Source organism: Tachysurus fulvidraco, chromosome 11 (genome assembly GCF_022655615.1).
Source record: "Tachysurus fulvidraco isolate hzauxx_2018 chromosome 11, HZAU_PFXX_2.0, whole genome shotgun sequence".
NCBI classification, from domain to species: Eukaryota; Metazoa; Chordata; class Actinopteri; order Siluriformes; family Bagridae; genus Tachysurus; species Tachysurus fulvidraco.
In genome coordinates, this window is record NC_062528.1 from 20,837,629 (window position 1) to 20,852,071 (window position 14,443).

General features: G+C 40.8%; 2 protein-coding genes across 2 annotated transcripts; both read right to left on the reverse strand.

Annotated features, from left to right (window-relative positions):
* Positions 1-5,867: 5,867 nt before the first annotated feature.
* On the reverse strand, positions 5,868-6,945 carry LOC113645349 (olfactory receptor 4E1-like). The gene has a single exon (XM_027150886.2). It carries the CDS (start codon positions 6,822-6,824, stop codon positions 5,868-5,870), a length of 957 nt encoding a protein of 318 aa, XP_027006687.1. The 5' UTR covers positions 6,825-6,945.
* Positions 6,946-9,740: 2,795 nt separating this feature from the next.
* Positions 9,741-10,670, reverse strand: LOC113645344 (olfactory receptor 1509-like). Its single transcript, XM_027150883.2, has one exon. It carries the CDS (start codon positions 10,653-10,655, stop codon positions 9,741-9,743), a length of 915 nt encoding a protein of 304 aa, XP_027006684.2. The 5' UTR covers positions 10,656-10,670.
* Positions 10,671-14,443: the final 3,773 nt, after the last annotated feature.

Below are 14,443 nucleotides of genomic sequence, written 5' to 3' on the forward strand. Positions count from 1 at the left end.
ATTTGCAATCATAGAGAGAGTGTGTGGAAGGGGCCCTGGCACTCTGAATCATGGCGATAACACGGGGGGGGAAGCCCCAGCCTGCTGAGGATGAAAAATCTCCCCGTTCGCCTGGGTCAGGAGGTCCGTACGCAACGGGAGGGGCCACGGCTCCGCATACAGAAGAGGAATTATCTCTGCTAGCCAAGGTGCCTTGGGCCACCTGGGAGCTATGAGGATCAGAGATAAACCCTGCACCGCGATCCTAGCCAGGGTCGGGGATATCAGGCGGAGGGAAAGCGTAGAGCAGGACGTGAGTCGCCTGTAACGACAGAAAATGCTGCGTGCTCCACACCAACAGCTTGTGAGCCAGAGCATGAAGCCTGAATTCCTAACCGATAAAAGCCATAGAGCGCCCGCTAGCCTTGACAGCCTGACGGGCATTGCGGAGGACGAGGTCATTGACCGTGACAATCTCCTTCCAGAGATCGAGGGATGGCGACCCACTCTCCAGCTGCTGGCCCAAATCAAGCAGGAGTTCAGCCTGATACGTGGACAACAGCGAGGAGACATTGAGAGCTCGAATGGAAAGAGCTGAGGCTTTATAAGATGCCTGATGGATTGATGCAGAGAAATGATCCATCTTGCCCAAGAGGACGGGCTTGGGTGGGGCGAGCAGCCCGTCCTGGGATGGGTTAAGGTGTCTGGTGATGGAAGGCTCAATCACGGGGGGATTGCCCATGCCCAGACCTGCCATATCCTTTACCTCAAGCCCCGCGAGACCGTGTTTTAGATCAGGCGGATCTCCCCAGCAATACCTCATGTGTTTTGCACATGCAGGGAGGACAGGCAGCAGCTGCTTCCTCGGGCCGGCAGGAGGCCCTAGAAGCTTACCGTCATACACATCCCTCTCCTGATCCGAATCATTCAGGAGGGCCGATGTTGAGGCACGGGGCAGCACATTCGCAAAGCTCCAACAGCACCGATTGAGGTGGGGCGGGGGGAGCCTGAGGGGCCGCGGAAATTCAATTCAATTCAATTCAAGTTTATTTGTATAGCGCTTTTTACAATAGACATTGTCTCAAAGCAGCTTTACAGAACATAAACACAGAGCAGAAGGTAAACATAATTAATGATAAAGGAATTAACAAATAATAAAAGAAATAAGAATTAACAGAATAAAAATTCTAGATTATTATTAGATGTATATAGTTCACAGTGTGTATGTATTTATTCCCCTATGAGCAAGTCTGAGATGACTCAGGCAGCAGTGGCAAGGAAAAACTCCCTTGAATTGGTAAAGGAAGAAACCTTGAGAGGAACCGGACTCAAGGGGAACCCATCCTCATATGGGTGACACTGGGGGTGTGATTGTAATATACAGTCAGTTAAATGTTGTATTGGTGTGAGGTTCAAGGACTTCTGATCTCCTGAGTACCACAGAGTCTAACTGGAGATGTCTCAGGATTCTTAGAGTCGGCCTCGGTTCAGTGGACGTCCAAAGGCTTCGTCCCACAGAGGACGTTGGGAGCTGGTACAGTGTCTGGATGCCTCGGGATAGGTACAAAGAGAGAAGCAGTGGAAAGGGATTAACATATCTGCTGTTCATAAAAATGTGCTGGTCTGATGTACTGGTGCATGATATTATGGGATGTATTATGTGTACGCCTGACTAAAGAGATGAGTTTTTAATCTACATTTAAACTGGGAAAGTGTGTCTGCGCCCCGAACACTATCAGGAAGACTATTCCAAAGTTTGGGAGCTAAATAAGAAAACGCTCTACCACCTTTAGTAGACTTAGATATTCTGGGAACTACCAAAAGTCCTGAGTTTTGTGATCTCAGAGAGCGTGAAGGATTGTAACGTGTTAGAAGGCTAGTTAGATACATGGGAGCTAAACCATTAAGAGCCTTGTATGTAAGTAGCAGCAGTTTGTAGTCAATTCTATACTTAACAGGTAGCCAGTGTAGAGATGATAAAATTGGGGTTATATGGTCATACTTTCTTGTCCTAGTGAGAACTCTGGCAGCTGCATTTTGGACTAACTGTAACCTATTTATTAAAGATGCAGGACAACCACCTAGTAATGCATTACAATAGTCCAGTCTAGAGGTCATGAACGCATGAACTAGCTTCTCAGCATCAGATACAGACAGGATGTTTCTCAGCTTGGCAATGTTTCTAAGGTGGAAGAAGGCTGTTTTGGTAGTATGGGCGATATGATTTTTAAAAGACAAGTTACTGTCTAATATAACACCGAGGTCTTTCACTGTCGAGCTACTTGTAACAGTACATCCCTCTAAATGGGAGTTAAGTTGTGAGAGTTTATGTGCACTGGTTTTTGGACCTATGAGTAGTATTTCTGTCTCATCGGAGTTTAACAATAGAAAGTTGCAGCTCATCCAGTCTTTTATCTCTCTAAGGCACTGAGTTAATTTGGACACTGTGGCTATTTCATCTGGTTTTGATGAGATATATAACTGTGTGTCAACGGGAAAACGGGATGGCTTCCTCGTCATCCGAGCCCTCGAGAAGGCCCGCCTCGGCCTCATCCCCAGGACCTGCCGGGGAAGGACACATGTCGGCCCAGTCAGAGGAAGCCATGCCGCGGGAGGCCCCCGGGAGCGCGGCGGCGTTGCCTTTTTCCCCCTCCGAGTCGGACAGCTCGAAGTCGACACACTGGGAAGTGGCCATCTTGAGCCACTCAGGAGCTTTTTCGGGAGCGCCAGGCAATGGCTACAGTTCTCCGAAAGATCAATAGCCTCTTGCGCATACTTGAGACCCGTGCAGACAACGCAGAAGGGATGGGAATCCCTCACGGCGATAAGCGCACCGCACACGGCCGGGCAGGCTCGCGATAGGTTATCCACCGGAGTAGCCGGAGCCGCTTTGGTGGAGCGCCATAGGGAGGAAAAAAAGGCAAAAAAGCAGGTGGGCAGCCTACGGAAAAAAAGGGGGGTGCGAGCGAAGGCGGCATGCGAAGCTAACCTGGCTGAGGATGAGCACGTCCGGCGGAGGCTGATCAAGAAGTCGCGAGAAGCGAAAGTGAACTGAGGAAAGGCAGCGCGTGCAGGTGCATTCTGCACTCGGGTAAGGGGCATTACCTTACTTGCCTTTGGCACGCGCTTCTGTCTGTCAAGCCAGACTTGGTGCAATTGGATGCTTCTGTAGAGGTCAGAAAAGGATGCCCTTCCCATAGGTGAACACGAGATGATGAAAGAGAACGTACTGTAAGCATGTAGGTGTGAGAGTTGTCTATGGAATTCACAAGATGCATTACTGCCTTCACCGCCACCACTGAAAGCACCTATGGTCACCGTGGAAATCAACGGCATGCCTTTGTCAGACTTTCTGCACTCCAGGAGCACATTAAACCAACCACAGCCTTCTCTGCTGGGCCAGTCAGCAAAACTGGTGGGAGCTTCATTAATTTTAAAAGTAACAAGCTGGAACTAGGTAGGGGAGTTGCCACTTCTACTAATTCCTGACCTCTGTGTCCTGTTGCACTTATTTCCAGGGATTTCAGTACAGCGAAACAGTGTCATCAGGTAGGCGTGGCCTATTTGATAATCTAACCCTAACCATAACGCTAGTTTTTGGTTGTTTATTTGTTTTCTAAAATAAATCAACCTGTATGACTGTTTTGTCCTTCGTAGTATGCTGGTTTTTTGAAACACGTCCACTTTATGTCATGGTAACGAATCCTCTGGAATTTAGTGCCTGCCATGGGGCTGACATTGTCCAGGATTCAATAGGGGCTCCTCCCTGAGGAAAAAAGGCTAATCAACTGATCCTACTACACATCATTGGCATGTTCTTTGCGAGGATTGGTATGACTTTTGTTGGGCTGCTGCCGAAGTCAACCAAGGGTCACAAATGTTTCATAATTCTGTTTTAAGTCTCTAAAATGATTATTCTCCATTTTTATTAACATAAAATGTTCTCAAAAAAATCATACAGGGATTACAACGAAATGCTGGATCCTATTTTGATTTGAAGCGAGTTGTATCTTTATAGCTGAGTCTGTCCAGCAATCATTTTTAAGTTCTCTGAAATGTAAACAACTCCCACCAAAAATATATATCTAATAAAGTATTACTATAATATAGAATAAATACCATATTTATTATTGGTTGCTTTGTTTCAGAAAACATGGACATACAGTAACATGCTGCCTGAAGTGTGAGTCAATTATTGCTTCACTGTTCTCTTTGTATTGTGTTCAGTGTATTTATATCTCCAATTTAAAAACAATTCATAGTTATCAAGATTATGGTATGTTATGTGTTAGTTATGTGATTAACATGTCTCCATTCAAGGAAATATTCTGCCTCCTAGCCTGAGATTAATCTCCAAATATAATTATCTATATAACAAAAATCACACAGATTTACAAAAAAAAAAAAAAAAAAAAAAAATCACAATGGTAGAAAAACAAAGAAATCATGCAGAATTCCCATAATGCATTTTTCTTCTTTTTCTTTTGGCTTTTCCCTTCAGGGGTCGCCACAGCAAATCATCTCTCTCCACCTATCCCTATCTTCTGCATCTTCAACACTTGCACCCACTAGTTTCATATCCTCATTAATTACATCCATATACCTCCTCTTTGGCCTTCCTCTTTGCCTCCTGCCTGGCAGCTCCATGTCCATCATTCTCCTACCAATATACTCACTCTCCCTCCTCTTAACATGTCCAAACCATCTTAATCTGGCCTCCCTAACTTTGTCCCTCAAACGTCCAACATGAGCTGTCCCTCTGATGTACTCGTTCCTAATCCTGTCCAATCTTGTCACTCCCAAAGAGAACCTGAACATCTTCAGCTTGGCTACCTCTAGCTCTGACTCCTGTCTCTTAATAAAAAACACTGTAATGATGCAATGAATTCTCTTCTGTGTATTGAATAAAAAGGTATGTGGGACATATTCCAGTTCAGCACATTCCATGTTGATACCATGTGATATAATTACATGTGTATACAATGAACTGTAGATCTACCATGTTTTACTTATTCATACATACATGTTTTATATATAATTACCCCTGCTACTTAGAGAGCGTTCTTTACCTGGCACTGTTAAATATGTTAACAAATAATTTTTACTATACTGTGTGTTAAAGACATAAATCCTAGCACATTTATGTAAAGCTAAACATAGACTTGCTATTTTCAGTTTAGTGAACAGATCTCAGCATATATATATATATACAAGTTGACAATTTAAAACTAAAAACCACAGTAAAAGTTTGGTGCAATAAGAAGTGTAGTAGTTGGTATAAAAATTCAGCAGACATGTACATTGTCTCAAATGTCCACAAATGTCCCATCCTCAGTGTTGTCTAAGTGGTTAAGGTGTTGGGCTACTGATAGGAAGGTCATGGGTTTGAACCCCAGGTCCACCGTGCTGCCACTGATGGGCCCCTGAGCAAGGCCCTTAACCCTCAGTTGCAAGTCACTCTGGATAAGGGTGTCTGCTAAATGCCATAAATGTCTAATTGAAGCCTTGGATATAAATAGGCAAGACTGACCTTTCCCTGTTAAAGAGAATTTGCAATAGTGTCCTCATTTTGTTGTGCAGAATGATAAAGTTGAATTTGACTCTGAACAAAATGCTTATATTCATAACAGCTCACAGCATTATTTAGATACTTAAACATCCTGGTTAAAATGTGTGTTTATTTATTTTTTTTTCACTTCATGGTAAAGAATCAAATATTTTTTTGTGTAATAGTAGTAGAATTTAAAAATAATATTCATATATCACTATGCATCCATTATGATATATCAGTGCATCATTTCAGATGTCATTTTATTTTAGTGGAGTAGAAAAGGCTAGTTATTGTTATATATATTATATAAAAGACTGTGTTTTCTTTTAGTTTTCTGTTATGTAAAAGAAACCTGTCTTTGTAAGAATTTAAAAATTGTTTGTCGAATTTCCCTTGTATTCAATCCATAAATTAGAGGATTAAGAATTGGAGGGAAGATAATAACTGAAACACCAAATGCCCTTCGTAAGTGTGGAGATACTGATTCTAACCTGTGAGAAACCAGTAGCATAAATGTGTTGAGCTCAAAACTCAGAAAAACAACTAAATGTGTCCCACAGGTTTGCATTGCCTTACTTATAGATTTTGCCTGTTTTGTAGAACGACAGGTAATTAGGATTTTGACATATGTAAACGATACCATCAGTATTGAAGGGCCTTGTACAAGAGCTATAGTAAACAAGCCATAATAGTTAATTACTCTTGTATCCTCACAGATTAACTTCATTAATGAAGGATTATTGCAATATGTGTCAACTATATTTGTCCTGCAGATTTCTTTGCTTAATGTTTGCCCGAATACCGACCCAATTATAGCAAAATCTGCAGACCAGACCATAAAAATAAGCTTCATCAAGGTACCTTGTGTCATTAGATTATGATACCTCAAAGGCTTGCAAATGGCAATGTATCTATCATAAGACATAACAGTGAGAAATAAAAGTGATCCACACAAATAGAGGTGAATTAGAATGCCTTGCAAGGCACAGGCAGGGTAGGAGATTTCTCTGCTCAGAGACAGTATACTACCAAACAGTTGAGGGTAAAAACCTGTAGCTCCCATAAGGTCACATATAGACAGATTAAACAGCAGCATGTACATAGGTTTATGCAGTTCCCTTTTTAGAACAATAGTTGCAAGAAGAATGAACTGGATGAACAAAATTAAACAGTATGTGATGATGCCAAAAATGAATATAGAAAAAGCACTGGATTGTGGTATGTCCAATGACTCCATGGTCAGAATAGTCACAAAACGTGTTAGATTTGAATTATTATCTGTGTATATCCCCATTGTAACTTCAAGACCTGGAAAATTTAACAAAGATACAAGTTAAGATATATCACATGGACACATATAGTAAACTGATAAGACTAAGTATGATGAGACCTAATACAGTAGTGTCACAGCATCACAAAACCTACAAACTGAACAGATCTGAGGTGATGGTGTTCATTTTAAACACTTGGGTATCACCCAGAGATCTAAAATTTTGGGATCTCTCCATATTAACTTTATCCCACAGGTCAAATGTTTTTCAAATCCCTGCTGTAGGTTACATGGGACTGGGCTATCCTTTGAGCTTTGCAGCTACAGTACAGTAGCAGTGATGATAGTAAAAAAAAAAGGTACTAAGATGAGGACAGTGTGCATGTATGAGTTTTAAAAGTGCATTTTGAAGCACATTTAAAAACATGGAATGGGGAATGTTTTATCAAATCTTATAACATGGCACGTTATATGTTAATTTAATGTTTTAAAGCTTTTCATCACAAGTCTCTTTTTAACATTGAATATCAACCCTATAACCTCTAGTATAAGTAATTTTTATGAAGTGGCCATTTGGCACTCCTTAATGAGTGATATGCCATTGGTAAGGTCCAGACATCCAGCCTTCCAATAGGTTATAGACGTAAATGAAAAAAATTTATTTGGGGCATAGAAGCCTATATTATCGCCACACATACATTAAAGCACAGTGGAATTCTTTTCACATATCCCGACTGAGAAGGTTGGGGTATGAACGCAAGGGCAGCTATGATACAACAGCCCCTTGCTTAATAACAGTGGCAGATTAGCAGGGTTTAAAACCTGGCCTTTCAATCAAGAACCCTTAAGCATTTTTCGTGACATGTTGTATATTAAGAGACGTAGTTTCCCCATGTCTTTCTCTGTTTCCGGAAATAGAATGATTTTTTGTAACAAACCTTTATTTGATGTGTATTTTGGAGGGATGCTTTCACCAGGTTTTTAATTCACTGTGTACAAATTTAACATCCTTACGAATTGTTGAAAGGGTACTGTTTGTAAACGTTGCAAAAGGGTGAACCACTTGAGCCACCACTGCCCAATGACATGACATTTGTTACCACTGCCCCATGACACGACATTTGCCACTCAATTATTTGTTTTGACAAGGGTTCTCTTTGCATGTTTTATCAGTGGCAGACACATTTCCTCCAATCTTTTAATGGAAGTGATCATTAACTTAAAACAGTTTTCAGGGACAAGAGTCTTGTAAGGGATGGGCCTTAAGGAAACTTCCCTACCTCTGTGTCCTGTTGCTCATGGGCTGAGCTTGGCTAGGGTTTCCTGGGGGCTCCTCCCTGAGGAAGACTGGCTAATCAACTGGTCCTACTCCACGTCATTGGCATCTAATTTGAGAGGATTGACATGGATCTTGTTCGGCTGCGGCCAAAGTCAGCCCAGGTGTTATTAGTACATCCTAGTTCTCTTTAACTATGCCACCAGATACCCTGAGGTGGTCCTACTTGTAAAATCACCTACTCAGCTGAATGAGAATAACCAAGGACATCATATTTGAAACTGGTTTGCCTTGTGTTTCTCGACTCATTGCTGATCTTTGTTCATGTTGTGACATGGAATTATCCATCCAAAACATGGAAGCCACCCAGTAGGTACAACAATGCACAAATAACCATCTGGCCCAACTCAGACAACCTGGTGAAATGGCTAGGAAGAACCAAATTCATTTAATACTAATAACCATAGAAGTATTTGTAATAAAAAAATTTCTAGAAATTTAGGATTGTAAAGGAGTTGCATTTTTATAATTGATTCTGATAGTATTTCCAACATACTAATTTTTAATTCCCCTGAAATGTAAACAAATCCACCAAAATTAATCTAATAATGTATTATTATAATATAGAATAAGTACCATATTTATTATTGATTGTTTTGTTTCAGAAAACATGGACATACAGTAACATGCCCCCTATATTGTGTGTCAAATATTACTTTACTGTTCTCTATGTTCTGTGTTCTTTATATCACTGAAATAACAACATTACATAATTATCAAAATTATGGTACAACCGAATCCCGGAACAGGTTGCGAGTTTTTTATTATTGAATAAAATCCAAACTAAAAGACTTTCAAATCACATAAGCCAATGTTTTATTCAAAATGCAACCTAGATGACATAACAAATTAGTAAATTGAGAAATTTTACAATTTTAACACTTAATAGGCTCGTTTCAAATTTGATGCCTGGTACATGTCTCCAAATAGTTGGCACAGGGAAATAAATGGTTGAAAAGATTGAGCTGGAAGAACATCTAGCATCTAATTAGGTTAATCGATATTATGTCTGTAACATATACACGTACATTATCTCAAATTTGCTGCTTGTTTCCCATCCTCAGTGTTGTCTATTTATAGCCTCAGATATCAGTAGGTAAGAATGACCTGTACCATTCCCTGTTAAAGAGAAGTTGCAGAAATGGCCTGGAGAAGCAGTTCCACTAACTGCCTCCTTTTCTTGTGGAAAAATTTGCAGAAAAATTAAGTTGAATTTAATTCCGAACATAATTCTTATATTTATAACTGCGCAGAGCACTGAGTGATTGAACATCCTGGTTTAAATGTGTATCTGCTACTATGTTTATCAGCCAGTTTTTATTACAGGAAAATAAATATAAGGCCCTCTAACATTTCATCAGCATACTTATTCTGTTGTGCGTTAATTTTTTTGAATTATTATTTTATGATCGTTTAGCTAAAATATTTTTTGAACATCAGTAGTATTATAAATAATATTCATATATTACGATGATATATCAGTGCATAATGTCAGATCATTTTTATTTTAGTGCAGTGCAAAAGCCTAGTTATTCTAGTATAATTTTGAATGAATCTACTTATTATAACTTCATTGGTACATTGTGCTTTCTTTTAGTTGTCTGTTATGTAAAAGAAATCTTTCTTTGTAAGAATTTGAAAATTGTTTGACGAATTTCCCTTGTATTCAATCCATAAATTAGAGGATTAAGAACTGGAGGAAAAATAATAACTGAAACACCAAATGCCCTTCGTAAGTGTGGAGATACTGATTCTAACCTGTGAGAAACCAGTAGTAAAAGTGTGTTGAACACAAAACTCAGAAAAACAACTAAATGTGTCCCACAGGTTTGCATTGCCTTACTTATAGATTTTGCCTGTTTTGTAGAACGACAGGTAATTAGGATTTTGACATATGTAAACAATACCATCAGTATTGAAGGGCCTTGTACAAGAGCTATAGTAAACAAGCCATAATAGTTCATTACTCTTGTATCCTCACAGATTAACTTCATTATTGAAGGATTATTGCAATATGTGTCAACTATATTTGTCCTGCAGATTTCTTTGCTTAATGTGAGCGAAAATACTGACCCAATTATAGCAAAATCTGCGGACCAGACCATAAAAATAAGTTTCACCAAGGTACCTTGTGTCATTAGATTATGATATCTCAAAGGCTTGCAAATGGCAATGTATCTATCATAAGACATAACAGCGAGAAATAAAAGTGATCCACACAAATACAGGTGAATTAGAATGCCTTGCAAGGCACAGGCAGGGTAGGAGATTTCTCTGCTCAGAGACAGTATACTACCAAACAGTTGAGGGTAAAAACCTGTAGCTCCCATAAGGTCACATATAGACAAATTAAACAGCAATATGTACATAGGTTTATGCAGGTCCCTTTTTAGAACAATAGTTGCAAGTAGCATGAACTGGATGAACAAAATTAAACAGTATGTGATGATGCCAAAAATGAATATAGAAAAAGCACTGGATTGTGGTATGTCCAATGACTCCATGGTCAGAATAGTCATAAAACGTGTTAGATTTGAATTATTAATATCTGTGGATATCCCCATTGTAACTTCAAGACCTGGAAAACATAGCAAAGATACAAGTTAAGATATTTAACATGGACATGTATAGCAAACTGATAAGATTAAGTATTATGACAGTAAAATACAGTAAATAAGTAACAAATAATACTAATACAGTAGTGTCACAGCATCACAAAACCTACAAACTGAACAAATCTGAGGTGATGGTGTTCATTTTAAACACTTGGGTATCACCCAGAGACCTAAAAATTTGGGATCTCTCCATATTAACTTTATCCCACAGGTCAAATGTTTTTCGAATCCCTGCTGTAGGTTACATGGGACTGGGCTATCCTTTGAGCTTTGCAGCTAGCAGTGATGACAGTAAGAAAAAAAAAAGCATGGAATGGATCATTTTTTGTTTCATTAAATCTTATAACATGGCATGGAATATATAAATTTAGTGTTTTAAAGCTTTGCAACACAAGTCTCATTTTAACGTTGAATATTATCCCCTATAACCTCTAAGTAATTCCTATGAAGTCGCCATAAGGCACTCCTTAATGAGTGGTATGTCATTGATAGGGTCCAGAAAACCAGCCTTCCAGAAGGCCATAGAAGTGAAATAAAAATTATAATAAATTGTGGGCATCCCTGAGATAATGTAAAGTATTGTACAAAACAGCAAACGACTGAAATGTGACCCAGTATGTGCAAAAAGCAAAAAGTGTGCAAAAACAGCATGTAAACAGTTTGATGGATGTAAATTGGAAGTGTATGTATTTGGTTTAAGTCTGTGCAGTCCATACAGTTGATGTGCATGTATATGTTGTGCTCAGAACAGTTCAGTTCATTTATTAAGGAGTCTGATGGCTTGTGGGAAGAAACTGTTCACAGTCTGGTCGTGAGGGCCCATATGCTTTGGTACCTTTTTCCAGATGGCAGGAGGCTGAAGAGTGTGTGTGTGTGTGTGTGTGTGTGTGTGTGTGTGTGTGTGTGTGTGTGTGTGTGTGTGTGTGTGTGTGTGTGTGTGTGTGTGAGGGGTGTGTGAAGTCATCCACAATGCTGTTGGCTGTGTGGATGCAATGTGTGGTGTAAGTGTCAATGATAGAGGGAAGAGAGACCCTAATGATCTCCTCACTATCCGCTGCAGGGACTTGTGATCCGAGATGGTGCAGTTCCCAAACAGACAGGGATGCAGCTGCTCAGAATGCTCTCAATGGTCCCTCTGTAAAAAGTAGTCAGGATGGGGGGAGGGAAATGTGCCTTTCTTAGCCTTCGCAAGAAGTAGAGACACTGCTGAGATTTTTTGGTGATGGAGCTGGTGTTGAGTGACCAGGTGAAGTTCTCCGCTATATGAACACCAAGAAATTTGGTGCTCTTGATGACCTCTACAGATGATCCATTGATGTTCAGCAGAGAGTGGTCGCTCTGTGCTCATCTGAAGTCAACAACCATCTCTTTAGTTTTATCAACATTCAGAGACAGGTTGTTGGCTCTACACCAGGCAGTTAGCTGTTGCACCTCCTCCTGTAAGCTGACTCATCGTTCTTGCTGAAGAGACCCACCACGGTCGTGTCATCGGCAAACTTGATAATATTATTCAATCCGTGCATCGCTGCACAGTCGTGAGTCAGCAAGGTTAACAGCAGTGGACTGAGCATGCAGCCCTGAGGGGCTCCAGTGTTAAGTGTGTTGGTGTTGGAGCGCTTCTCGAAGCCCTTCATAACAATGAGTGTGAGTGCGACGGGATGATAGTCATTGAGGCAGGACACTATAGATTTCTTTGGGACAGGGACTATGGTGGTTGTATTGAGGCACAAAGGAACAACGGTGTTGCTCAGGGAAATATTGAAGATGTCAGTGAAGGTCCAGCAGCCTTCCGTGGGGTAACTCTGCATATTGGCCATGGATAGATAGAGTACCTGGTCACCGGGGGGAGGAGGGATGGTCTTCCTTGCTGTTACATTGTTCTGTGCCTCAAACTGAGCATAGAAGTCGTTCAGCACATCTGGGAGGGAGGCATTGCTATCACAGGCAGGTGAAGCTGTCTTGTAGTTCATTATTGCCTGTATGCCCTGCCACATGTGCCAGGTGTCTCCACTGTCCTGGAAGTGGCTGTTGATTGTCTGGGCGTGTGCGCACTTTAACTCTTTGATGGCACAGCTTGGGATGTCTGCCAAATGCTGTAAATGTAAATGTAAATGGATGTGTGTGTGTGTGTGTGGTGTGTGAGTGTGTGTTTTGGGTGCGTGTGTTAGTGGACATTTTATGTGTGCATTTTTGTGTCTGTATGTATGTTCATTGCGCTGAAAAGGGAAAAAGTGTGACCTATTGCCCCACTAAATGTGCCCGGGTCAAATTGACCCGGGGGGACAAGATTACTGTAATTTTACTTGCAAAGTTCATAATTTGGAACAATCCTGGTAAATTTCAGGCAAATATGCGGAAGGAAACCCAAGTTATGTACTATGGCAATGACAAACCTTAGCACACAATTTTTTTATATAAATTAAACAGTCTATTTTTTATAGATAGGCCGTGAAAGTGTCCATCACAGACAGAGGTTTGGCCTGCCTTGGATCTGAACTACTCTGAGTGAACAAATGCAAATGAGCCAGGCCTCACAGGTGATGGGGGCGTTTGCACAACAAAAGCAGAGCTGAAGAACTGTGAAAATCTCAAAAGGGGGGAATCACACCTCGGGACCCGCACCCGCTTCTGCAATGTTGCAGAAGAGTAAACCACTTGAGCCACCATTGCCCCATGACATGACATTCGCCACTCAATTATTTGTTTTGACAAGGGTTCTCTTTGCATCTTTTATGAGTGACAAGTCACATTTCCTCCAATCTTTTAATGGAAGTGATCAATAACTAAAAACGGTTTTCAGGGACAAGATTCTTGTAAGGGGTGGGCCTTAAGGAACTCAAAGGGAAATCTCACATTAGGCTTTTGGGAACATGTGAAAGATGGAGGTGCTTAGCCCCTTTCAAAAGGTTGTAATAAATTATTATCCCCCTAGAAACCTCAAGACCTGTATTTATTGATGGTGTCAGGATTTGTGAGAGTTGTCCAAGAAGTTCACAAGATCTTAGTATGGAGATGCATCTTTGGGGTGTGATGGCAAAGCAGTAACCCAACCATGGCCCTCACTGTTAGGCCAGTGAGCAAACCCAGTGGGTACTTAGTTTCACAAACAAGGATCTGGAACCAGGTAGGGGAGTGGCCACTCCTGCTAATTCCCAACCTTTGTGACCTGTTGCTCATGGGCTGAGCTTGGCTATGGTTTCCTGTGGGCTCTTCCCTGAGCTAAACACTGGCTAAGCAACTGGTCCTACTCCACATCATCAGCATCAAATTTGAGAGGATTGACATGGATCTTGTCTGGTTGCTGCCAAAGTAAGGACAGGGTTATGAGTACATCCTAGTTCTCATTAACTATGCCACCAGATACCCTGAGGTGGTCCTACAGTACTTGTAAAATCACCTACTCAGCTGAATGAGAATAACCAAGGACATCATATTTGATAATGATATGCCTTGTGTTTCTCTACTCATTGCTTATCTTTGTTGTCTGTTGAAATCCCTGGTGATGGCAGTCTACCACTCTAAGACTTTTGGCCTTGTTGAAAGATTTAATCACATACTGAAGAGGATGATTCAGCTTGTAGTATACAGTATGAGGATGGGAGGAACTGAGACCTCCTCCTGCCCAACGTTCTCTTCACCATCTGATAGACGCTGCAGGCCTCCACAGTATTCACCACATTTAAGCTCATCTT